This window comes from Coenobita brevimanus, chromosome 20, assembly GCF_032717465.1.
Source record: "Coenobita brevimanus isolate Jiangsu-jjx chromosome 20, ASM3271746v2, whole genome shotgun sequence".
NCBI lineage: Eukaryota > Metazoa > Arthropoda > Malacostraca > Decapoda > Coenobitidae > Coenobita > Coenobita brevimanus.
The window spans coordinates 7,990,903-8,018,678 of NC_136973.1; the positions used below are offsets into that span (position 1 = coordinate 7,990,903).

The 27,776-nt window shown below is 41.7% G+C and overlaps 1 protein-coding gene and 1 pseudogene across 2 annotated transcripts; one reads left to right on the forward strand and one right to left on the reverse strand.

Annotated features, from left to right (window-relative positions):
* Uch-L5 (ubiquitin carboxy-terminal hydrolase L5) lies at positions 1-27,776 on the forward strand. 2 transcript variants are annotated; one of them, XM_080266483.1, is made up of 7 exons: positions 1-101; positions 4,272-4,335; positions 6,426-6,531; positions 12,131-12,318; positions 20,480-20,677; positions 22,804-22,903; positions 27,312-27,776. In XM_080266483.1, the coding sequence occupies exons 1-7, from the start codon at positions 23-25 to the stop codon at positions 27,570-27,572; spliced, it is 996 nt and encodes a 331-aa protein (XP_080122609.1). In that variant the 5' UTR covers positions 1-22; the 3' UTR covers positions 27,573-27,776. The 2 variants fall into 2 exon arrangements, with proteins under 2 accessions (XP_080122609.1, XP_080122610.1); XM_080266484.1 differs by lacking the exon at positions 20,480-20,677.
* On the reverse strand, positions 22,072-22,191 carry LOC145392011 (5S ribosomal RNA; annotated as a pseudogene).

Consider the following 27,776-nt stretch of genomic DNA (forward strand, 5'->3'; position numbering starts at 1 on the left):
ACCACAACAAAACCGACTCATCATGGTGGTGTCTGATGCTGGTAACTGGTGCCTCATTGAAAGTGACCCAGGGGTCTTTACCGACCTTATTCAAAAATTTGGTGAGTATAGTTAACCATTGTGACTCTAGATTAATTTGATGAAGAGTAATTTAGCTTACAGAATTTATTTTATGTGGGTGAACTTTGGTGGGAAAAGCTGTTCACCAACCTGGCAGGAAAAAGTCTTCTCACTTAAACGACGTCCTTTATAATTTATTTTTGTAGTTCAGTATGACCGAAGATCGGTTAGATGAAGATGACTTGATACTGCACTGCATGTCATTGTTAGTAAACTTTGGGGGAAAAGCAGGTGATCTGTAATATTTACCTGAGTTAGTACAGCCATTGAAATTTTGAAATTTAGGATTTGCAGTTCATAGACTTAATCATTCTGAGAAGCCTTTCTTGTGTCATCTCAGTCACCAATGAAAAATGGTGTTAGTAATCAGTGTTTTAATGTGGGTTGATTTTCAGTCACATCAGCAGCCTAGTGTTTAGTGGCTGTATTGTAGCAGTCAGTGCAGTACAGTGATCATGATTGAATTTAAATTATATTAAAAATGGTAAGCCTGTGCCATGGATGTGTGTTAGACAACTGGTCTTGGCAAACATATGTTTTGCTTTAAGCAGCAGAAGCATCTTAACATATCAGTTCTTCCTGATTGTCTTTTAGCCTATACAGTATTAATCTTGTTATTTGTGAAGTGGTAAATTGAATGTTTCATGATACATTTCTTTCCCTGTTGTTTTTAGCCATGTTCCTTTTGCTGTATCAACTGTTTCTCGAGTGTATTGGCAGACATTTCCAACATACATTCTGATTGCCTTTTAGTACCTCTTCCTAAACCTAAATTTTAACCTAACCAAACCTAGCAATTTATCCTAACCCAACTTGACCAAGACTCAAGTAAGTTTTTGCAATTCCGCCATTACAGACATGGGTGAGGCATAAGAAACAATGATAATAACAAGGCGAAAAAAAGTCAACAGAAAACAATTGTTTATCACCAGGAAAACAGAAAAATGCAGAAAACAAACAGGAATAATAGCCATGGAATTGGGTGAAAGACTCACGAAGAGAGTGTATGTGAGTGAGGTGGAGGGGGGAAGAGGGAGGGGGAGGCCGAGGATGAGATGGAGGGATGGGGTGGAGAAGTATATGAGAGAGGGGGGTGTGAGTTGGGAGTGGGGCAGTGAAATGGTGGGGGACAGGGCGACGTGGAGGCGATTTGTTTGTGGCCACCCCGAACGGGATTGAGGCGTCTGGCAATAGATAGATAGATAGAATTGGTAAGGTCTGTTTACTACTTAAACTAAAATGTATATTTATCCTGGTCTCAAAGAATTCATAACATCAGAGGAATAGAGAGAAACCAAAGAAGGAAGTTATACCAGTGGTACTTATATTTGATGAAAGCACTTGGCCCTCAGAACTTATTTAACCCACCCCATCCCGACCACTTTTCCACCACTGACTCCCCCCCAATCCCGACCATTTTAGGAAATTTTTTTTTTTTGGCTCAAACCTTCGCTTTTGGTGAGAAACATCGAAAATTCATAGAGAAATCGCTCACCTGAGGTTTTAAATACTCATTAAGCAACGTTGGGTCTGGTTAGTACTTGGATGGGTGACCGCCTGGGAACACCAGATGCTGTTGGCATCCCTACGTGTCAAGTGGGGTTGGTGGAGGATTAGTGCCCCTCCCTGTAAAACAATTAACTCTAAGCCCTTGGCCACCCCATTTGGGATACATGGCGTCTGGCAATGGATGGATGGATTACAGGTAGGAGTTCCTCCTTACCTTACTGGGTTTTCTATCAGGCTGGCACCAAAGAAAACGAGTTCTATGGGAGGATAATTATTTCACACCACTCATAAACGGTATTTATTTATTTACTTGGTACGAATTTATATGTAGTACAAGAGTATATTGGTTTTCAAGCAGTAATATAGGCATTATAAGCACAGTTTCACTCACTAATACCTGACCTTTTTTTGCCACATTACCTGATCATCATTTCTAACTGTTTCTTCATCTAATGCTATGTAAAGTTTGTCCTCCACATTGTCATTGATTGGGGAATCACTCTGGCCCTGAATTTCGTACCGTGGCTTGACATGGCTATACTGGCCAGGTCACTGATAACAGGAGAATTGCTGAGACAATGGCATGCAGGGGGGGGGGAGGTCAGCTGGGTAAGGCATCGTCCCTGCCTGGTATCTTGTTGAGGAAGGTGTCACGTGTATACGTACCAAAAATGACTCGCGAAAATTGAAAATTGTGCAAATTAGGGACCTTGCAATTTTTTCGCGTTTATGTACGTCGACGGGATTGGCAGTGACAAAACGTGTGGACGTTAAAGAACATCGACGGGACGCCACGGGTTAAGGGAAGGTGGGGCTCTTTGGAAGTAAAGTAAGAGTAGGAAGATGGAAGGATGGAATGATATTGTATGAAAAATGTGTATAGGATTGTGACCAAGGTGGAAAAACTGTTGATCATTTGATACTGTAACAAAGTGTAAGTATTATAGCGATATGAGTTGAGTTAGGAGGAAGATTGAATATCTGGATGAGAGGAAATGAGAAAAAATAAAGACAAATAAAGGTAAGCGTGAATGAGACAGGACCACCTCTTAAAATATGTGTTCTGTATATACCGGTATATATATATATATATATATATATATATATATATATATATATATTTTACCAACCTTTGAATTGAATCATTGACTTTGTAAAGTGTACAAAAGTGCTTTCTTGTGTATGAAGAGGATCCATCAATTAACATGGAAAATACCGGTATGATTACAGTACTAACTGCAAAGGATGGGTTAGGTTAGGTCAGGGTAAGTTTGGTTAGGTTAGGTTAAATCAGGTTGGGTTAATTTATGATAATTTATGTTAGGTTTGGATAAATAGGCACTAATAAGAGTAACTTTGTTCAGAGATAGCATTCTAAGATGGCATCTGTTTGCATTCTTGCACCACAAGGTGGCATCAATGTCTTCAATGCTGTTAGGCTGCAGCCACACTGAACGCGACGAGCATGGAGGTAGCATCGAGCGATGAGTGGCGAGGTGAGCGTCAACGCTATACGTTTCCAAATAGGAAGCGGCAGCCTTGCGGGCAACAGATAGAAGCATGCCTATAATGGAATATCTGTTGGACAATTCACTGTGTACTGAATAATATTTCATACATTTATGTACTGATAAATAATAAAATTGTTGATGTTCATTACATATACACATATATACCATATAGTATATACATTTATCTGTTTATAAGTTTTAAGCCTACATGGTAACAAAGGGAATAGAGCACTAAATACTAGTGTGAATTCTAGACATTAATGGTCTTTTACAGGTTTTATAACACCTGTGGAAGAAACTTTGCTTTAGCAATCGTATGAGAAAATAATGCTCGATTATATATATTTACCATTTGTATACAGTTATTCATAGATATCTTCCCAGTGTTTCTTCAACACTGCAGTATTTTTGTGGAGTGGATCCTTTGGATCCCACACAGCTCTCCTGTGGTACACGGCTCCAATAAGGTGTTCAGTTTACTTAATTAGCAAACCTAACCTAACCTCCCCAACATACAGTACCAGCACGACTGAATGATGATGCAAATGCCTGGGGAGTGAGGGTGTTGCTAGGCAGTGCGCAACATTTTGGAACATGCTGCATCACGTAGCAACGAGCGAGGAGGATGAGCAGAGCGACAAACCTCCCAGCTTATTCATCGTGGCTACCCACATAGGATTTAGTGTGTTTTATCGTGTCGCCTCATCCCTCCTCGCTCAAGTCGCCCCGCTAATTGCGTTCAGTGTGACCTTACCCTTAGGGATTGTAAACAAACACTGCTTTTTAAATGCTTTACTTCTTTTTTAAAAGAAATAAAAAACATTGAAACTTGAAAATGCATTCAGAATGTACTCAGAGAATCCCATGATGAGCTAATGGGAAAAGAAAATAAGATGGTTCTGTATCTCAGTCAAGATTACCCAAGTGAATTACCATACAGAGACAACCTGTTAAAGTTTTGTTGCTGGTTATGAAGGTGATGTGCCAATTCCCTCATTTTACAGTAGGCCTACTAGTGGGATGGAAAAAGTTGTATTATTCTGGAACACATGCCTAATTTGCAGTGGAATTGCCTGTACAGTACAGTATGCCATTAGTTTTTCACAGCTAATTCTGTATGCTATATTTCAGGTGTTAAAGGTGTCCAAGTTGAAGAGATATGGAGCTTGGATGAAGAGTCTTTTGTTAATTTAAAGTGAGTACCCTTTATTTGTCCTGTAATGCATTATGTAGCTGTGGCTTATCACATTTATAAGAGACCATTAACCATGCTAGTATGTGTAGGCCTGTATTTTAGGCTATCTTGGCCATTTTCCTGTGATGTACTGTACTGTTATATAACTGAATAGCTGTGTGAGTATTTCTTTTTAGCCATTGAGCTTATTTTCTCTCAGTAAGCTACTTTAACTCATTCCCAGTACCTTTGAATATGCATTTGTGTAAGAGAGAGATTCTGTCTAGCCTATCTGTTGCCAGTCAACTCATTCCCAGTGCCTTTGAATATGCATTTGTGTAAGAGAGAGATTCTATCTAGCCTATCTGTTGCCAGTCACCTTAATCCCATAAGAGGTGATCACAGACAAATCGGCTCCTTGTCGCCCTGTCCCCTGCCATTTCACTGCCCTGCTTCCAGCTCATACACCCCTCTCATATACCTCTCCACTCCATCCCACCATCTCATCCTTGGTCTCCCCCTCCATGTTCACATACACTCTCCTCATCAGTCTCTCACTCTCCATCCTCTCAGATGGCCAAACCACCTCAGTGTGTTTCTCCTAATGCATCCCAGCACGTCCACATCCATGCCACAACGTTCTTTCACGTCCTCATTTGCCAGTCTGTCTCTCCATGTGGCTCCACATGTTCCTTTCAAATAACTCATTTCCACTGCTCTCATTCTTGACTTCTGTCTCTCCAACATGGTCCAAGCTTAACTTCCATACATTAGAGTTGGTATTGCCATACTGTCATGTAGTAACTTTTTCACTGTTTCCTACGTGACGACAAGTGAGTTGGCGGAAGGTTAGTGCCCCTCCCCGGAAAAGAACTAACTAAAAATACAAACAAGAAGTGAAAAAGAGAGATTCTAAAAGATGAAATAGGGAAATTGGTAATCAGTTCTCCCTCAGGTTCAGCCACTGAATATAGAGGAGGGCAGAGAGTGTTTCATCCACACCATTCAGCTGGAGGACATACATATGTTGTATTTTATTCTTGCAACCTTTATCTGATTTTATTCATCTTAGCAGAGGATTTTTAAACGTAGAAGTTAGAGACAGCCTTTACCACAAGAAGTGTTCCCCAGACTGAATAAAATCATCTGATGGCTGCAAGAATAAACCAATAGAGGCCTGGGGGGACAAGGATTATGACTGAAGAGTTGAGAGGAAAGATGGCACCTGGAGAGTATTGGTGTTGTGATGAGGAGGTTTAGGCATGTTGAGAGGATGGAAGATGAGTGTTGGGTGCAAAAGGCGAGAAGTATGAACACTGGGGTGGGTTGCGAGAGGCAGAATGAAAAAGACCTAGGATATGGGACTAAATTAGGAGGCTGCCAAAGATTGAGCAGCGTGGAGAGCTGCCATTAGGTGACCAAAGCCAACACATGCAATTATGTTGGAACCTTTATAAATTACATGAACGATATGAATGTCATCGGATTCAAGGGTGAAAATAAGTAGCTTTGGTAGTTAGTGGTGAATTATCAGTGGCATAGGATTACTCATTCACTGTCATTATACAGTATATTCCTCTGGTGGTCGTGTAGTTCAAACGCCCCAGTTAGATTACCATACAGTTGGCTATCAGTTGATTCAGCTATGCCAGAAGTTTGAGTTCAGACCCAAGGAATTTTTTTTTTTTTTTTTTTTTTTTTTTTTTTTTTTTTAAATATATATGATGTCAGAGTAGAGTAGGTTGGTCATCTGCACAGAAATATACCTGAATACAGTACTGTACCCTAGCCTCTGGTCCCTACCCTGTTTATATATATATATATATATATATATATATATATATGTATATACTGTACGGTACATATATAGTGTATAAGGAAAGGCATAAGCTTCCATTCTATAGATGCCAAAATGTGAGCCATCTGTCTGTTGTCATGGGAATTGTATTAATGTCAACTTTCTAAGCTTTAGGTGCCATAAATGAGTTTTTGTTAAAAAGTCAACATTTTTTCCATGAGATAAGAGTTTGAGTCATAGTAGATACTGGGAGTTTGTTAATGTTGTATGATTTTTATGTCCTTTTTTTTTTTTTTTCTTTCTTTTTTTTCAGGCCAGTTCATGGACTAATCTTCTTGTTTAAATGGCAGCAAGAGGAACAGCCATCTGGTACAATTGTGCAAGATAACAGACTTGACAAGATATTTTTTGCAAAGCAGGTTAGTTGCCTTATATTATGTGAAATATATCATTTTATAGCATCTGCTCATTAAATGGTCACCTGGTAGTCTTATGAGTTAGGCACTCCAACCAGATGTGGCCCATAAGGGTTGGTGGTTGGGGTTTTTTGCACACAGAATGTCATAAATGGGAGAGCAGCAGGTCACTTACCTTCAGTGTTAGGATTGAGTAACCTAGCTCCAGCCCCCTGTGCACTTGGTAGGGCAATAAAGGGTTGGATGGTGAATGAATGTAATCATAAACCATATCTTGTTATTTGTCATGATCCTGAAAAATCACATTTTATGTCACCTCATCATTTGGTGGGGAAAAAGGTCAGGATGATGATGAAATTTAATCATGGAAATACCATGCAGTGCAGGATGAAAAATAGGTTGACAGAAACTTGTGAGTTAGAATCATGCTACAGTAAGATAATGCAGAGAGGGTTAGGCCAGCACTTAATGACTTCACTGCCGTTGGCTGGGTTATATAGCCGGGACAGTCATCCAGCTTAGAGAAGATGGACACCCCTGCCTACCTGTTAGCCCACCAGAAGGCCATAGGTGGATGGTGAGCATTGTCCTTGGAGGCACTGCCATGAGGGTGATGTAGGGCCAAAGGCTGGAAAAATCTGCTCCACCTGGAACAGACTCCCCACGGGTGTTGTTAATAGCACTACAGTAGAGCAATTGAAAGGAAATGTCAACAGCATCTTACATACACTAGAGTGAATATGTAGTGGGTGCGCATTCCCAAGCAGTACAGAACATGGATCACAAGGTCTTGAGATACTAACTTTTAATTGTAACTCTCTCTCTCTCGTGTGTGTCTGTGTGTGTGTGTGCGCACAGATCCATGAAACTCCACTGAAATGTCCCACCACATTTCTGTGAGCACATGATATATAACACCACTGGGGCCAAAGCATCCCGTCAGTAAATAGTGACTGGCCCATCTGGGACTCAGTTCCAATCATCCTGGTTAGTTTTCTCAAAATTCTTTTTCCAGTTTTGACTGCTACACACACATGCGCTGGACTGTAGTATATTCGACTGCATTGGTGTATATACTGTATATTATACTTTTGAAGGATTTCAATGCAATTCACATATGAGATCTAGTCCTTCTGTACAACAGTATAGGCACGATCTGACCAATAGGCACCAGGTTGTCTGGTGCATAATACATAAATAGGACCTGAAAAGGGTTGCTGGCTGGTGCATAGTACGTAAATAGGACCCAAAAAAGGTTTAAGAGCTACGGTACCCAAAAGAACCCTAAATAAAGGTATGCGCAGGTAACCTCGCCCAACGTCATGTTAAACACAGACGATTGCTAGACCTTCCTGGGGCCCCAGTTTGAACCAGTTCTCATAAGTTACTCAGAGACAAAGGTGATACGAAGTAGTCCCTGCTGCAATAAGTAGGTACTGTACTATACTAGTATAGCAGTATCAGTACAGTACTGTATGCAGAAAAGCTCCTGTTGTCAAGAAGATGCTGTTCTGCTTAAAACACAAATGTTTAATATTGAGTATTAGTGGCAATCTTGAAATTTTTTTTCTTTAGGTAGCTGCTTTAATAATGAGGAGCTGTAAGGTTGAAAGCCAAAATCCCCCCCCCCCCCTTTTTTAAAGGCTTTTTATCTATTTATTACCAGACACCTTAATCCTGTAAAAGGTGGACACAGACAAATCACCTCTGTGTCACCTTGTCTGCCACCATTTCACTGCCCTTCCCCCAGCCCACACCTCCTCTCTTTCATATATGGTATCTCTCCACTCCATCTGTCCATCTCATCCTCTGCCTCCCCCTCCCTCTCCCCCCTTCCACCTCACTTACATACACTCTCCTCATTAGTCTTTCACTCTCCATCCTCCACATAGTGTTAGGAGCTCTATTTAGATAAGTGCCCCTTTTTTTTTTTTTTTTTCCCCAGCGTTATTTGTCATAATTTTCATCCTAACCCTTTTGCAACATCCATAATCCAGTGTGTGTCCCTATCTTTGCCACTGAGCAAGATACTACCTTTATGAAGGATGGCATCTTGCAGGCATCATTCATATGGTTTTATAAACATGTGTGTGGGACATGTCTAGAGACAAAGGACATCTTTTGGGATGTGTTGGGGTGGTGGATACAGTTTGGGTTAGGGTGGGTGTGGCTGTCAGAAGTCTATCTATCTATCTATTGCCAGACGCCTCAATCCCGTTTGGGGTGGCCACAAACAAATCGCCTCCAAGTTGCCCTGTCCCCCGCCATTTCACTGCCCCGCTCCCAACTCACAGCCCCCTCTCTCATATACCTCTCCACCCCATCCCTCCATCTCATCCTCGGCCTCCCCCTCCCTCTTCCCCCCTCCACCTCACTCACATACACTCTCTTCGTCAGTCTTTCACCCTCCATCCTCTCCACATGGCCAAACCACCTCAGTGTGTTTCTCATAACGCTTCCTATCACATCCACATCCACACCACAACGCTCCTTTATATCTTCATTTGTCAGCCTGTCTCTCCACGTGACTCCACAGGCTCCTCTTAAATAACTCATTTCCACTGCTCTCACTCTTGACTTGTGTCCTTCCAAAAATGTCCAAGCTTCACTTCCGTACGTTATAGTTGGTATCACAATACTGTCATATAGTAACTTTTTCACTTCCATGCTCACTTCCCTGTTTCTTATCACTGCTTTCAAAGAACCAGCAACCTTTCTTCCCTGCTGTACCCTTTCAAGCACTTCACCCTCCAAACCTCCATCCTTACTCATCACACTACCCAAGTACTTAAACGTACTCACATTTTCCAATTCCTCACCATCCAACCTCGCTGTACATTCACTAACTTCACCTCTCTCAAAGACCATCACTTTACTCTTCCCTACATTCACCTTTAGATTCCGTTTCTTACACACTCTCCCAAATTCATCCACCAAGCCTTGCAGCTCCCCTTCGTCTTCACTCAACAACACAGTATCATCTGCAAAGAACAGTACAGGGAGTTTCCAAACACTATCCTCTCTCACCAGGGCCACTCCAACATCCACTACCCTACCTTGTACCTCTTTTATTACCCCATCCAAGTACAGATTGAACAACCATGGAGACATGACACATCCCTATTTCAAACCAACTTTCAAAGAGAAAAATTCACTTAGTTCACCATCCACACGCACTGCAGCCTTCACACCATCTTACATACTCTTCACAGCATTCAACAACTTCCCATCTACTCCATATATTCATAACACTTTCCACAATCCTTGTCTATCCACCCTGTCATGAAAGCCGCATACAACTTCTTTCCCTTCTCTAGAAACTTTTCCACTAAAGATCTAAGAATGAATATCTGATCTACACAACCTCTTCCCTTCCTAAAGCCTCCCTGTTCTTCTCCAACTAATTTCTCTGTTCTTTCTCTAACTCTGTCTATAAGTATCCTGCCATACACTTTTCCTATTATACTAAGAAGACAAATGCCCCTATGATTACCACACACTTCTTTTTCCCCTTTTCCTTTGTACAAGGGAATAATTATACCTGACTTCCAATCCTCCGGGACTCTACCTTCCTCCCAGGCCAATCTGCACATCTTCCACATCCATTCTACTACTATCTCTCCCCCATGCTTCAGCATTTCACCACACACTCCATCAATTCCTGGGGCTTTCCCCGATTTAACTTTCTTCATTGCTTCCACAACTTCTATCCTATTGATTTCTTCCTGTCTTCACCTCCCTCCTTCTCCCAGCCATTCCCCAGCCACTTATACTCGCATTACTTCCATCCTCTACATTCAACAATTCCTTAAAGTGTTCTCTCCATCTGTTCACTTTTTCTCCCTTCTCCACTAGTAATCTACCATTTTTATCTTTCACTCCCCGGCTTACTTCACTTCCACCCTGTCTTACTCTTTTCACTTCTCTCCAGAACATTTTCTTACAGTCCCTCCACTTTACACTCAAATTCCTTCCAAATTCCTCATCCACTCTCTTCTTGCTCTCTCTTACTAATCTTTTCACCTCTCTCTTTCTTTCCACATGTAACTCTCTCTTCCGCCTCTCAACTTCTTCCACGCCCCTATTTCTCATCCATTCATTGTATGCTTTCTTCTTTTGTGCCACAGCCTGTTTCACCTCTTCGGTCCACCACGCTGTTCCTTGCACCCCCCTTCGTCTTCTCTTCCTTCCACACACCACATCACATGCTGCACATATTTCTTCTGTAAATATCTTACACACACCTTCCATGTCTCCCATCTGCTCCAATTCATATTTGCCCAATCGTTCCTCCACTTCTCTCTTATACTCTGCCTTTTTCTCATCCTCTTGTAACCTTTCCACTCTCCTTGCAACTACTCCTTCCTCTCGTCTTTCCCCTCTTATATTCCTCCATCTTACTTGCATTCTAATTCTGGCCACCACCAAGTAGTGGTCAGAAAGTCCACTCCCCCAACCTCTATACACTCTTGCATCCTTTACACATCTTCACATCCTTTCATCCACACACACATAATCAATCATTGCCTTCCTTTCATTCAGTTCACCACCCACCTTTCTCATCACTCGCCATGTATACCTGTGGATCATTTTATGCCTGAAGAGGGTATTGGCTATCACCAACCCCCTCCCAGCACAAATGTCCACTAACGCACTCCCATTCTCATCTATCTCAGCAGGCACACCCCACTCACCAACTATTCCATCCACCTTCACATTCCCAACTTTACCATTCATATCACCAATCAAAAACACTCTCTCATTCCTTCCAAACTTTTCCATGCACACTTCTACATTTGTCCAGAACTCTTCTCTCACTCTTCTAGCACGATCTTGCGTTGGCGCATACACACACACACAATCGCCCACATTTGTATTCCAACTTTCAACTTTACCCACACAATCCTTGACCCAACTGATCCATACTGTCTTATGCTCCTCTTCCATCTTTTACTCACAACTATACATACTCCTTCCTTTGCCCTCTCATTCTCACCTACTCCTGCACATATACCCCATCCATACTCCCATTCTCTCACACTTTCTCGTCTCCATTTTGTTTCAGTTATTCCACATACATCCACTTTCGCACCCTCAAGCACCTGGACAATCTCTCTCTCTTTCACCTCATCATTCGCTCCTCTTACATTCCATGTACTCATTACCAAGTCCTTTGTCCGGTCCTTGGTCGTCATCGTTTGGTCAGTCCTTGTCCGAGGCTTCTTGTTTGTTTTTTTAGTTAGTTGTTTTCCGGGGAGGGGCACTAACCCTCCGCCAACCCTTTTAGTCGCTTTTTACGACAAGCAGGGATACTGGGGGAGTATTCTTGAAAACCCCCCTACCCCCAGGGGGTCAGAAGTGCTCTTTGTTTTCTTTTCCCCCCATTAAAAAGTGGTGAGCTAGGATACAAAAATCTGGACAGGTAGGGCAAAGGTGAGAAAACTTTAAACAGCATGCCCAGGAAATGGACCACACAAATCTTCTTGCACTATTCATACCCCTGGAATCATGGTTTCACCTCACAAACCTAATCATGCATACTTTTTTTTATCATCATCATCATCATCTTATTTCTATTTGTATATTATTTCTGGCCTTTCAGATGATAAACAATGCATGTGCCACACAAGCAATCCTCTCAATACTACTGAATGCCAAACATGCCGACATCCAACTGGGCAGTACCCTGTCAGAGTTCAAAGAATTTACCCAGACGTTTGATGCTCACATGAAAGGACTTGCTCTCTCAAATTCAGACACCATCCGTAATGTTCACAACTCTTTTGCCAGGTAAGTTGTATTATTATTATGCCTGTGTGCGAAAACCCAAGAGAATTATGTGTTTGATTTAGTTTGTGTTTCTGTCTATCTATTAGCAAGATTATGAATAAACTATTGGATGGATTTGCAGCACATTTGGTATAATGATTGAAGATCACAAAAGTAGTAAGTGATTGATTTTTGGCAATTTATTTCTCTACAAAAGATGTCATTGTTAATATCTGGTCTGCCTATCCCCTACCCTTTGTACTGTGGATCCACCCTGTTCCTTACATGTGGTATATTCTGTTATGCTATGTACCCCTCTCTGTAAGCACCCTACCATACAACCCTCTTGGTATACTCTGATTCTTACACTCTTCCTTACTCCCTTTTCCTTTATACATTGAAACTATTATTGCTTTCCTCTGGTCCTTTGGTACTTTTCTTGTATCACATGCCAGTCTACACACCATGTGGATTATGCTGACAGCTTCGTCTACTCCTGGTGCCTTATGCAACTTCAGCATATTTATTGCTGTAAGTACACTCACTGCAAATAATCTTGTAATTCTGCCTATTTTTTGTGACAATTATTTTATGGTTAAAAAAAAAAAAAAAAAAAGTATTGTCAACTATTCAGTTAATATCCAGTGGTTCAGAGTTTATTGTGTATGGCTATTTGGAATGGAATTAGACAGACTCTTAAAAATTCCACACCTATAGTCTTGTGTTCACATCTTGATGGGTTTGTCAGGTGGGGCACAGATGAGGTATCGTGGGAATAAAGGTTCTGTTTTATGTATGACAAAGCATTTTCAGTTGGAATCAGGTCTTTGTTGTTCACTGGTCATTACTTATCTTGAATATTGTTATCACTTAACCCCTACATGCCGGGGGTTTTCCGATGTCGCATGCTCCTCCCTGTCGAGGATTTTGTGATTTTGGAAAAAATACCCTTACTTCAAACACAGATATCTACCAAACTATAACAGCTAGAGAAAAAATTAAAGATACATAAGACTTATCAACTCATCCTCTTTCAAATGAAAGTATCCCCACGTCTTCAGGTGGTCCTGTCGATAAATAACGATAGGTTAAAGTTCAAAAGAGCGGCAGGAAGATGCTTGCGGTAATACACGTCATCCAGCATTGCTCTGCGCCCAATATTGTGACAGCTATACACGTCAGCCCGTGCATAGGGGTTAAACATAAGCACTTTTTTTTACCAATGACACAGTGCACCATCCTTCATTAAGTTGTTACAGCCATGAATGTCATAAACTGCGCATAAATGCTTTCTAAAGACACCTGCAAATACTGGTAACTGGTCATTGTAATACTCTGTAGGAGGATGTACAAGCTGCTGCTTTCCATAACACCACTAAAAGAGCTGCAGATTATAACATGGTTTGGGTGTTTCATAGTTTTCCTGGTCTACTGATGGCTGTACCTGCTGACTGTTCATGGACACTTTACTTAAGCACCACTCACTTTAGCACACTAGAATGAGCTCTCATTATACCACTTGACGTGGCGACTGCTCTGGTGTCGAGAGGCAACATTTTGGGGCAAATTCAAAATGAGCATTGTGCATTTTTTCTGGCATCATGGCAACAGGTAAGTTCATCTCTATTTTGGAGGCAATGTTGAGTGATTTGGCATGGTTTCTTTGTAACTGCTTCTGTTATGCTAGGGTTCCTGAGTACTTCTCACCTCAGAAGAGTATGTGCGAGCTTAGAAGTCTTGTGTGGTCGACGAGAACAAAAATTTATTGGCAGGAGTTGAAGAGCTGGCAAGCCACTTAATGAATCCTTCAGCCTTTAGTGTTGCATTTAGAGTTTGGCAATGTCATTAACCCTCTTTTCTTGTAAAGCGAGGATTCTCACCATTTACTCATGTGACATGCTCCTCCCAGGCATCCTGAGCAAGGATTGGGGAAAAACTAGGGGAAAAAAAAAAAAATCTAAAAATGAGGTGACGTGGCTGGAAATAATGCACATGCACCCTACTGTGATGGAAGCTCTTTGAGCACTGGAGGCTTGTGGCAGGCAGTGTGTGCCAGTGGATCTAGGAGAGTCACCAGGTACAGTCATACATCAGTTGGTGAATTTCAGAGGTATTAAAAAAAAAAAAAAAAAAAAAAAAAAAAAAAATTGTCAAAACTTTGGCCCAGTGTCAGAAGGATGAATGTTGCAAGACTTTGCAGTGGGTGTCCCTCTGGCTACGGGTGACTTTACACTTCCTCTTCTGTCTTTCTTTCCTTCATTCTTTCCTCTTCCTTCTGCTCTTTGGTGACTCTTCATTGAGTGACAAGCCAATTGATTTCCTGTTTGCCAGGAAACCATTTGCTCCGCTGGGTGGTAACCGTATAACCAAATTTTGGCACCTGGTGGTTTAGTGGATAATTACGGTGCTCCAATCGGATTGAGCAGGTGAAGGTTTATGTCCAAGGGGTGCTTGGGGTTTGTTGCTCACGTAATGCTACTCAGGGATGAGTGAGGCAGGTCACTCTCATCTTAAATTTCAGGACCAACTTGCCTAGCCCTGGGTTCCTATGCTCCTCATAGGGCAGTAGGATTGGATGATGGATGGTACAGGGAGGTCCTGAAGATACGAGCAGTTAGGTTCCATTTGGCATAGTCGTATAATGAGCTGTACTAGCTGGTAAAATATTGGTTGGGTTCAAAGACCCAATCAAAGGTAAGTTTTCAAGCTAGAATATACGATACCAAACGCAACAAACATATCTGTATTACTGAACTGTGGAGAAAACAACCTGAAAGAGCAAATAGTATGCAGATAACATGACTGCACAGTAATTAAACATATAAAACATGCATAACACTCATCGATAGGTGGTAATGTTGTGTTGGAGGTGGGGAGTTGTTGAATGCTGTGAAGAGTATGTATGAGGATGCTAAGGCTGCAGTGCGTGTGGTTAGTGAACTCAGTGAATTTTTCTATTTGAAGGTTGGGTTGAAACAGGGATGTATCATTTCTCCATGGTTGTTCAGTCTGTACATGGATGGAGTTAGAAAAGAGATACAAGGTAGGGCAGTGGATGTTGGAGTGGCCCTAATGAGAGAGGGCAGTGTTTGGAAGCTTCTTGTACTGTTGTTTGGAGATGATACTGTGTTGTTAAGTGAAGATGAAGGGGTGCTGCAAGGCTTGGTGGATGAGTTTGGGAGAGTGTGTAAGAAACAGAATCTAAAGGTGAATGTAGGGAAAAGTAAAGTTATGGTCTTCGAGAGAAGTTAAGTCAGTGAATGTACAATGAGGTTGGATGAGGAGGAAATGGAAAATGTGAGTGTGTTTAAGTACTTGGGTAGTGTGATGAGTAAGGATGGAAGTTTAGAGGGTGACGTGCTTGAAAGGGTACAACAGGGAAGAAAAGTTGCTGGTTCCTTGAAAGCAGTGATAAGAAACAGGGAAGTGAGCATGGAAGTGAAAAAGTTACTACATGACTAGTGTGATACCAACTCTAACGTATGAAAGTGAAGCTTGGACGTTGTTGGAGGGATACAAGTCAAGAGTGAGAGCAGTGGAAATGAGTTATTTGAGAGGAGCCTGTGGAGTCACATGGAGAGACAGACTGACAAATGAGGATATGAAGGAGCGTTGTGGTGTGGATGTGGATGTGATAGGAAGCGTTAGGAGAAACACATTGAGGTGGTTTGGCCATGTGGATAGGATGGAGAGTGAGAGACTGATGAGGAGAGTGTATGTGAGTGAGGTGGAGGGGGAGGCCAAGGGAGAGATGGAGTGGAGAGGTATATGACAGAGGGGGGTGTGAATTGGGAGCTGGGCAGTGAAATGGCAGGGGACAGGGCGACGTGGAGGCGATTTGTTTGTGGCCACCCTGTATGGGACTAAGGCATCTGGCAATAGATAGATAGGTTGATTGCTCATGTAATGCCACTCAGGGATGAGGGAGGCTGGTCACTCTCATCTTCAATGTCGGGACCAACTGCCTTGCCCCAGGCTCCTACTCTCCTCATGGGGCAATGTAAGATTGGATGATGGATGGATGGATGGATGAATTTGTTTAACTGTAAGTACCTAGCAGTTTATAATACTGGTTATCATAAGAGTTACTAAATCCTGTTGTACTAGTCTTACAGTAGACTTGTTTATTTTGCAATCCCTGATTTATTTTTCAGATTATGAAATTATGAAAGTTATCACATGATTGCATGCATGCTGTCGCATATGTGTGCCAAAATATCGCACATCTGGTAATGCTGCAGCTGAACAGTCCTGCTATTCTATCCGAGGTTGAGAGAAAACGGCGGTGACTGCATTTGACTGAGTTAGAATTCTCCCACCTCACCCTAGACTGAATGTCATATCATTGGATTTTCGAGATCATATGACGAAAATAGTCCCTAATTTACCCAGGTCATATCATCGGTTTCTCGTATATCAAGTGGTTGTATAACGGGACTTACATGTATTTCCCTTCTGCTAATTGATGTTTGTTCCACTGGTCTACTGCCTCCCATATCCATGCCCCAACAAGTAACAATTGTTTCTTCCATATATGCCAATACCAGTGAGTTAAAATATTTTATCCATCTCTTAATTGTATCGTCCTCCTCTTCCAACACCCTGCTATCCTTTCTGTGGGTTAACCCCACCCCTCCCTTCACAATCATTCCTCCAGCTTCGTGTATGATCTCATAGTATTTCTTTTTATCATTCTTGTAATGATCACTTATCTTTCTTCGATACTTATGTGCCACTCAGATCACTTATCTTTCTTCCATACTTAGGTGCCACTCATCATCCATTTTAATTTCCATTTCAGCCTCCTATCTTCCTGCTCCCTCCATTGTCACGTCCTAAGGTACTCTTATCTGAAGAATGTTCTTCCGTGCCTCCTTTTTCTCCTTCAAGGCTGCACCTATATCACTATTACATTAAACATTATCCTTCTGCTTGTCTCTTTTCAGTCATACCACATACTAATTCAGCTGCATCTGTCATACCTTTCTTCAAAACTTTCCACATTTCCTCTATATATTTCTCCTCATTTAGTTCCATACTGAGATTCACATCTGTTTATATCAAATTTAGTGTAAATCTTTCAACAGCTTTCATTTTCTTCAGGTTCTTTCACCTATTCTCTCTTCCAGTACTGATTCCTCATTCCTTTCATACTTCTATTTATTTTGTAGTCTGATCTTTGCTAGTGTTGCAGTTTGATCTGAATCTGTTAACAATCATCTGACTGCTCTTGCATCTAGAACTCTTCTAGTAAACTTTTCATCAATCATTACATAACCCAGAACTGCATTCTGTTGATTCTCATCTTCCCTTCTCTTCCAAGTACATCTATGAATTGGTCTGTGCTCATAATAGTTAGCTAAAAACATTGATCTTCCTGGATACATAACTAACAAAAACTCATTTCCTGTTCCTTCCCTCCACACCCAACCTTCCAACAATGTTTTCTAATTCCTCATCTGCTACTCTAACATTTATGTCCCCCAAATCAGTGACTTTTGTACTGTCTTTCTTTTGTACATTGGTGCAGCTGCTCCCAAAACCTTGTTTTTTCCCTATTCCCTTGCCAGTTTCTTTATTTACGGGCACATATGTAGTTGTAAATGTGTATGTCTATCCATATCTTGCATTTACCTTGAACCTTGCATCAACACAATTATATATGCTTTCACATACTTTTTATATTTCTGATGAAAACAGAGCAGCACCTTTGTACTTCTACATTTATACTCTTACAAACCCATTCATAGCACCCACCCATCTTCACCACATCGCACTTCACTACCTAATAAATGAATTTCGCCCACTCCGCATACATCTTTTCTTGACTCTTCATTCATTTATGAAGTGGAATCTCTTTTCTTGATCATTTGTGCTGTTCACAGTAAATGCTCCCACTACTATAATATTGTCTCCTCCATTCACATGGATGCCCCTCAGCCACCTTTTAGAATTCTTTTGCCTCCTTCCCAATGGGGGCATTAGCTGTTGGCAAGCCAGGCACTGTTATTACTCAGGAGGTTTTCAGACCCATACATAATGCCTCTAGGCAAGGTACCAGATTTAAAAAAAAAAAAAAAAAAAAAAAAAAAAATGTCATTAAAAGAAATACAGCACACAAAACAAGTACTAACGGACAAAACTAAACTAAACAAAATATAGGAAAACTTTAATAAAAATTCTAAAAATGAAATTTGCTAAAAGATGCATACACACTTGCCCTCCCTGTTGGTTCCAGCTTGAGGGGGGAAAATAAAGCTTCTGTCTATCTATACCCCGATGCCCTAATCCCGCAAAGGATGGCCACAGACAAAACGCCTCCAAGTCGCTCTGTCACCCACCATTTGACTACGCTCCCCCCAACTCACTCCCCCCTCCCTCATATACCTCTCAACTCCATCCCTCCACCTCATCTTTGGTCTACCCCTCCCTCTCCCTCCCTCCTCCTCACCTACATACACCATCTTAGTCAGTCTTTCATTCTCCATTTTCTCTACATGTCCAAACCACCTCAGTGTATTTCTCCTAATCTTCTCAACCACATCCACATCCACCCCACAACGTTCCTTCACTTCTTCATTCGTCAACCTGTCCCTCCATGTCACTCCACATGCTCCTCTCAAGTAACTCATTTCCACTGCTTTCACTCTTGACTTGTTCCCTTCTTGCAAGGTCCACGCCTCGCTTCCATACGTCAGGGTTCACAATACTATCATGCAGTGACTTCTTAACTTCCATACTCAACTCCCTATTTCTCATCACTGCTTTCAGTGAACCAACAACCTTCCTTCCCTGCTGTACCCTTTCACGCACTTCATCCCCCAACGTTTCGTCCTTACTTATCACACAACCCAAGTACTTGAATGCACTCACATTCTCCATATCCTCACCATCCAACCTTACTGTACACTCTGTGCCTTCATTCCTCTCAAACACCATAACTTTACTCTTGTTTACATTAACTTTCAGATTCCTCTTTCTACACACTGTCTCAAATTCATTCACCAAACCTTGCAACTCCCATTCATCTTCACTCAACAATACTGTATCATCAGCAAACAGCAACACCGGAATCTTCCAAATCTCACCCTCATTCATTAGAGCCACCCCCACATCCACTGCCCTACCTTGCACCTCCTTAACAACCCCATCCATGTATATATTAAACAGCCATGGAGACATCACACAACCCTGTTTCAGTCCCACATTGAGATCAAAGAACTCACTCAGCTCGCCATCCACTCGCACCGTAGCCCTAGCTCCTTCATACATACTCTTCACAGCACTCAACAATATCCCCTCCACTCCATATATTCTTAATACCTTCCACATACCTTGCCTATCTCTTTTGTCATAAGCTTTCTCCAAGCCCATGAAGGCAGCATACACTTTCTTTCCCTTCTCTAGATACTTCTTCACTAAACATCTTAGAACAAATATCTGATCTACACACCCTTTTCCCTTCCTAAATCCCCCTTGTTCTTCTCCAGCTTAATAAATAAATAAATAAAACTTAACAAAATAAATAAGGTGTACTAATGAGGTTACCTTGTGAGTGCAGGGTAGGACATGTTTGTCCTGCATTTTATTAGGCAAACCAACTGAGGTACTGTTGAAAACTTTTCCCCAAAATACTTGTGTGATGCACAAACCCCATTGGTTATAATACTGCCACTGCACAAGGCAATACTTGTTATTATATATACAGCATATAGATAATTTAGATATAAATAATCATACAATACTTGTATTCTTCATTTTAATGAGTGGTAGGTGGGGGCACTGACCATCCACTGACTCAATGTAGTGCTGCTCTTGGGTGACTGCCCCTTCCTCTCTTCTTTCCATCCTTCCTCCTCTGTCTTTCTTTCCTCTTCCTTCTGTCAGTGGGTGACTACACTGGGTGGTAACCATATGACCAAACTATGGGGCTTGGTGGTTTAGTGGGCAGTAAAAGGTGCTCCAACCAGATTGAGCCTGTGTAGGTTCATATCCAAGGGGTGGTTGGGGTTTATTGCTCATGTAATGCCACTCAGGGATGAGTGAGGCTGGTTACTGTCATCTCAAATGTGAGGACCAACTTACCTAGCCCCGGGCTCCTACACTTCTCATGGGGCAACACAGGATTAGATGATGTATGTATATGTATGTTAATTGTTTCTTGTACTTGTTGATTTTCCAGACAAACACTGTTTGAATTTGACAAGCAGCAACCCTCAGAAGATGACGATGTTTTCCACTTTGTTGGGTATATTCCAATTGAGGGTCGTTTGTACGAACTAGATGGCCTTAAGGATGGACCTATAGATCTTGGCCCCATTCCTCCAAATTCTGACTGGCTGACAGTTGTGCAACCAGTTATCCAGAGAAGGATTCAGAAGTAAGTTTTGGTTTGTGTATGAGTTAAGAGCTCTCAAAGTAAGATGCTAATAATTTTTAGGTCAGGGTTTTGAAGACGTGCATGATTTTTTAGTGAATGTGTTGTCCGTTTCTTTGTGTGTTTTTATATAGTTCTCATACTCTGTCCTTTCTTTTTGTTTCTGGATCCTACCTCACCCTGTCTCTTTGGTGGGAATTTGGGGCTATGATGATCATATTTGTTGTTTTACAGCTACTGTCAGTGTAGTGATTTATATTCAGCCATCACAGCCTATTTATTGCAGTTAGCTAATTTGTGTATGGTACCACAAAGTAATATACTATTTGTGCTTGGGTAAACTTCTGTGTGGATATTTAAGAAAGTATTTATCTCGGTCCAGTCAGCCCGAGAACATCTTACTTGTACTTGTATTATCCTGTTTTCGGGTAATTATACAGTATGTCTGTAGCTTCCTTGAGACTTTTCAAACTTTGGTGGTTAGATACAGATATAAGCATCACTAAGGCTCTGATGAGGAGCCTACACATAGTGGTGCGCTGTTCCCTGAGTGCTGCAGCATTGACCCAAGAGCCAAACCTCCTCATATTTTGTGGCCCCTCACTGTAGAGAAGGACTCGATTGAGGCACAAGGGGGGGCAGGGTGACAGACTCCTACATGGTGGATGTAACTGTGGGATGGCCCCATAAAAGCAGTTACATACCTGTGGTCAGTGGGTTTGCTTGGCCAGACAAACTGAGGTTAAGCAGCAACAACAAAGACATCATTAATGCCTTCAGTATAATATGTATTTTGTTAGTTGAATAAAATTATCTGGAGGCAGCAAGAACAGGATAAAAATTATATACCATAAGTGTTTGTAGTAGTAGTGGTAGCTGCAACCCCAGGTTCATATGAATGTGGACCTGATGGACTGCAGATTTAAGATGCAGTCCACTATCCAAGTTTCAGGGAATAGGGAGGGTGTTGAGGGACATTTTTATAATCAAGCAGCAGAGCACTTTCATTTATATCAGTGCCATCATATGCAGGCATCCCTCTCCAGCACCTGTCCTAGGGGTGAAGGTATTAATAAGTTTTTATATTATTTTGATAGTAAGTCGGACTCTTTCAGTCAAGTAATGTGAAGTGTGTTAAAGAAAAAAAAAAGCCAAGATTCTAGAGGATCGAAATATCTTGGACTAAAGGGGCAACTGTGCCACATCACAGGTTTAAATAATTCACAGTTAAAATCAAGGAAAATTTAAGATATGAAGATAAGCTACAGCGATATTTTTTCATTCATTCATTCATTGCCAGACGCCATGTATCCCAGATGGGGTGGCCAATGGCTTAGAGTTAATTGTTTTACAGGGAGGGGCACTAATCCTCCACCAACCCCACTTGACATGTAGGGATGCCAACAGCATCTGGTGTTCCCAGGCGGTCACCCATCCAAGTACTAACCAGACCCAACGTTGCTTAACTTCGCTGATCGGACGGGAAGCGGTGTACTCAACGCGATATGAAATTTGTATTTAATTTGAAGCAAAACCTTTGGACTGTTAGCGGTCAAGTAAAGACATATCAGTACTTAAATGAATTATTGTTATAAGTGGTTTTATGGACGTAATTTGTATGTGGTGCATAATTAGCAGTATCATAATTGTTACTTGAACATTTTTGTAGGGTCGTAGGTATAATAATGAAATCAATATGAATGATGGCTTAAAACTTGGCCCGCTGTTAGTGATGCAACAAAGAGCTTTCGTAGTACCAGACTGAAGGTCCCTTTTCCCTTGTCATCTGTGCCACGTGATAGAGAATGCCTGAAGTTATGGGGCAACTGAAATCTCATTCATATTAAAATGGCATGGTCACCTCTCTTGCCGGGGATGTCTCAGCTGTGTGTAATTGAGTATGTGTACCATTCCAGTGAGCTTGCTGGTGATGGTTTTCCCTCAAAAAAATATAATAAATAAATAAAAAATATTTCCTCTGTTTTTTGGACTCTGCCTCACCCTGTCTTTAGTTGGTAGAGAGAGATCAGATTGGTGATGATGATGATGATGATGATGATGATTAGTACCCTATAGTTCTATCATGTTCACTGAGACTGAGGTACTGTATTTTTTTTTCCCTTGTACAGATACAGTGAAGGTGAGATCCACTTCAACCTAATGGCTTTGGTGAGTGACAGAAAGATGGTCATTGAGAGGAAAATAGAACAGCTACAAAAGGATATTGAGGTTAGTTGGTATGCATGTTGTTGTTATGTTCAGCCATCCTTCTTTTAGGGAATAATACGGAAGTAGTCGGGGAATGTTTGTATGACCAGGCAGTGGAGCCACCCAGTTATATTAGTGCCACCACAGAAAGGTGTCCCTCCCCAGCCCGATGCGTATCTACAAAGGTTGTATGATATTTTAATTTTGTCATCCAGAGGATTAATCAGGTTACCACTAGATGATTTGATTCACCTTGGAGAGGATCTGTAGTTATGAAGGGATAAATTAAGGCAGTATGTAAACCATCCAGTTCAGTGTCTCTTCTGAGCTGAATTGGAGAGAACAGAAGTAATGTGAAAAAGATAACACTCAAAGTGATGAAGTTAACTCGGATTCCTATGACCCTCTCTCTGCTGAAGTAATCTGGCATTAGTCGCTGTAGAGTACTGGGGTTGTCTTTACCAGTGAGAGTTAATGATACCAGTACTCTTGGCTCATGCAGCTTCCTCAGCTGAATAAACTCTCTGGTGATAGCTGGAATATAATATGAGAGGAGACAGTCCTGTAGAGGGTTAATATGATGCCTTTTGAAGATTATATTCTTGCTCTTTCTGGACAGTTTTATCCAGAATAGGATAAAACTGCATGCCTTAAGTATAGCCTTTGTTAACCCCCTTAATATGTTGACATAGTTCATGGTAAGAGGTTATTGTGCTTGATCAGCCCTAGTCTGTCTGGTTGAGCAGACCCATCAGCTACAGACAAGCAACTGCCCCTGCAGGGTCATCCTGTGCAATGAATCAATGATCCCTTATCCTTGACAGCACCTTACCAAAATGAGGCACAAGGTACAGTGTGCATGTTTGGTTCCTGAGTGGTTGCCACATTGGCTTTTCTCCACCCAGTAAATGGGCACCATAGCAGGCTCCACTTTACCCTGCAAATTGGCTATATGGTTACTACCCAGCGTTGTAAATGGTTTTCTGAGTTACAGGAAACCATTTGGCTTGTCACTCAGTGTAGAGCCACCTGAAGTGGAAAGAAGAGTAATAAAAGTGGCAGGAAGGAAAGGGAAAAGTAGGAAGAGGGGAGGGCAGATACTGAGATAGAATGGGGAAGGAAGAAGTAGGCAGCACTACATCAAGTGAGTGGATGATGGTCGCCACCACCTACCACCATGGGAAGAGGCGTTTCAGTCACCTGATGCCGCCAGTGGAAGAAGGCTGGTCGTCTACCCAGTGCTTCTCATCTGATTATGGTGTTTTATTTGTTTGATTTTTATACATCTTTAGGGATTAACTTTGTATTCTGTCTGTTTATTGCCAGACACCATAATCGCGTAAGGGGTGGCCACAAACAAATCACCATGTTGCCTTGTCCCCTGCCATTTCACTGCCCGGCTCCCAGCTCACACACCCCTCTCTCATGTACCACTCCACTCCATCCCTCCATCTCATCCTTGGCCAGTTCCCCCCCTCCACCTCTCTCTCATACACTCTTCTCGTCAGTCTTTCGCACTCCATCCTCTCCACACGGCCAAACCACCCCAATGTTTCTCCTAACGCTTCCTATCACATCCACACCACAACGCTCCTTCATTTCCTCATTTGTCAGTCTGTCTCATCATGTGACACCACACGCTCCTCTCACATAACTCATTTCCTTGACTTGTGTCCCTCCAACAGAGTCCAGGCTTCACATCCATACGTTAGAGTTGGTATCACAATACTGTTATGCAGTAACTTTTTTATTTTCATGCTCACTTCCCTGTTTCTTATCACAGCTTTCAGAGAACGAGCAACCTTGTTGTACCCATTCAAGCACTTCATCCTCTAAACTACCATCCTTACTCATCACACTACCCAAGTACTTAACCCGTGGATTGCGAGCCACAGCTTAAGCTGGGTAGTGTCGTGTTGTGAGCCGCAGCTGAGGCTGTGCTGGCCATGCATCACTGCTAACTACTCCACCCCTACACAAACTTATGCATGGTGCTACACAAAGATGGAGAGATTTTTTTCCTCTTCACCAGATGATGCCCTGGATGTTTATCTTCAAGGTTATAATAAACAAAAACATTTTTTTTTTTTTTTTTTTCACTACTCCCATATGTAAAATTACGCATGGGCCTATGCGAAGATAGAGAGAGAGAGAGAGAGAGACTATTATTTTTTTTTTACCAGATACTGCCCTGGATGTGTATCTTCAAGTTAAAAAAAAAAAAAAAAAAAAAAAAAAAAAAAAAAAAAACGCACCAAGGGGTGGGATAAAAAAAAGGTACGGTAATTGTGCAATCGATGGGTTAAACACACTCTTATTTTCCATTTCCTCCTCATCCAACCTTACTGTACATTCAGTGACTTCATTTCTCTCAATGACCATAATTTTGCTTTTCCCTACATTCATCTTTAGATTCCATTTCTTACACACCCTCCCAAACTCATTCACCAAGCCTTGCAGCTCCCCTTCGTCTTCACTGAACAACACAGTATCATCTGCAAACAACAGTATAGGGAGTTTCCACACACTGCCCTCTCTCATTACAGTCACTTCAAGTGAAGGAGTAAATAGAGATTATATCTAACATCTCTAGTTTGAAATGTTTCTCAAAAGCTGAGAGAATTTATTTGGAGTTTGTAAGAATAATCTAAAAAATGTTAATCAGTTTGAAGGGGTTAAGTAGACTACATTAGCCTAATCTTGGGCTCCTACAGTTCAAAGGTGGTTATTGTTGTTGCTGCTGTTTTTATTTTTGCTTAACCTGGGTCTGCCTGGCCCAACAGACCCTTGTCCACAGGTAATAACTGCCCTTTGGGCCTCATAGGTTTCCAGTACCACTTATGTGTCTGCTGCTTTGTAATGTGTGCTGTGCAGTGCTCCATTATGAGTGTTATGTTGTGTGGGCCAGTTCTAGAAGCTGGGCACAGTACCATAGCTAAGGAGAGCTGGGTATGTCCTGATCTAAGCCAAACTTCATGAACTCAATCACCTGTTAAAGGATACCTCTGATGGGTGGATGTTGGGAGGAGGGATTTGTAGTACAGTGTTGTAATTGGGGTATGATACTGAATAGTGTTCTGATGAAGGTGTATTGCTTTGCATGTGAAATGGGTACATAGGTGTTTCTTCATTTTATGGTTTTGAAATGCCCAGAGGTGGGATGTAATTGGAGAGGAAGTAGTAATGTTTCTGGTGACTGTTTTATATGCTTAGTTGTGTAGATGTGTCATATATTGGGAGGGGTTTTGTGTTTTTGCACAAACTACTGAATTTTGTGTGCCTTTAATATTAAGATATTTTCTGACTGGGAGGATTTTAGTTTCAAAGTGTGTGTAAACTGTGGAATGGTATTGTTGCAACCAGTGGTGATGCATAGTATTTTGTATGGTTTGCAAGGTGGACAGTGGTGAGTGTACATGGGATGGGGGTCCATGTTGGGGAGGTGTAGGACATCACTGATCTGATATTTTTTTTTTCCAACATGTATGCATGGGCTTTGGTCACTTTCAGTAATGGCGGCTTTCCATGCTGCTCAGTCTCTAGTAGCCTTCCTCTTCAGTCCCATATCCCTGAGGTCACACTCAGTGACCTTGTCCCACATCTTTCTCAGTCTACTTCTCGCAACCTTACCCGCAACGTTAACACTTACTTTCTGCATCCAATTATTATCCCCCATCCTCTCCACATGCTCAGACTATCTCAATCTACCTTTCCTCATCACAACACCAATACACTCCAGTGCCATCCTACCTCTCAACTCTTCCATAGTAAACCCAGCCCCCCCCCAGGCCATGCACTCAAGGATGCACTGCACATCCACCAGATCATTTTCATTTCTGTATGTTTGAGCCTGCAAATATTCTCCTCCTTTACTTCCCAGGTCTCACTACCATACAGCATTACACTCCTAACATATGCCACATACAAAGATCCTTTAGCACGGAGGGAGAGCCCTCTCAGTGTCAGGAACGGCAACAGCTCCCCGAACTTCTTCCAACCACTCCTCATTCTAGCCAGAGAGCTAGCTCCAGCCCCACCTCCAGCACATAACATGTCTTCTAAATAACAAACTGTTCCACATCAAAAGACCCACAGGCAAGATCAATACTTTCATGCCTGATGATCTCCACCTGCTCTCCCCGACACACAGCACACCCCAACATGGGACCCCATCCCTTCTGAACACCCACCACTGTCCACAACACCTTGCAGGCCATACAAAACAACACTGCATCACCACTGGCTGCACCAATACCAGTCTCACAGCTTATGTACACTTTGAAACTGCGAAATAATTATAATCTTTGTAGATTGGGGACCGTGTTTCTCTTCGTTGTCTAAAGTCTGATCCTGTAATTGCCCTTAGTGTTTTGAGCAGGATGTAATTTGGAATGGTTGTAACTTTTTATTATTTTATTGTTATTCCCAGGAGAGTGGGATGGACACATCTAGTCAAGAAGAAGAGTTGGCACGTCTTCGAGCAAATCTGGAATCTGAGGAGAACAAACGTGCTCGATGGCAAGTGGAAAATATCCGGCGAAAACACAACTATCTTCCCCTTATTGTGAACATGATGAAAATACTTGCTGAGGAAGGGAAACTGATGCCTATCTACCACACTGCAAGAGAAAAGGCTCGACAGAGGCATGAGAAAAACAAGGAGAAAGCTAAAGAAAAGACTGGTGTTTGACAGAATACTAAAAGCTTCCTACAACATCTGTGAGACTGATAGGGAGAGATGCTTTGAAGAAAATTTGATCAAAATTGGTATAACTGTTGGTTCCACGTGTAAAAAAGTCCTTCTTATGTGTTGCATTTTTATGTTCTTTGATGCCGTTAAATCCACAGCAGTTTATAGAAAACTTGCATATTAAAGTTGCATTGCTAACTGACA

What these genes read in the sequence shown, in the direction of transcription:
- Uch-L5 (XM_080266483.1), top strand. Translation starts at nt 23, where the DNA reads ATGGTGGTGTCTGATGCTGGTAACTGGTGCCTCATTGAAAGTGACCCA. An exon ending in GTTCACAACTCTTTTGCCAG is followed by an intron (nt 12,319 to 20,479) that starts GTAAGTTGTATT and finishes TTGATTTTCCAG; the next exon opens with ACAAACACTGTTTGAATTTG. An exon ending in AGCTACAAAAGGATATTGAG is followed by an intron (nt 22,904 to 27,311) that starts GTTAGTTGGTAT and finishes TGTTATTCCCAG; the next exon opens with GAGAGTGGGATGGACACATC.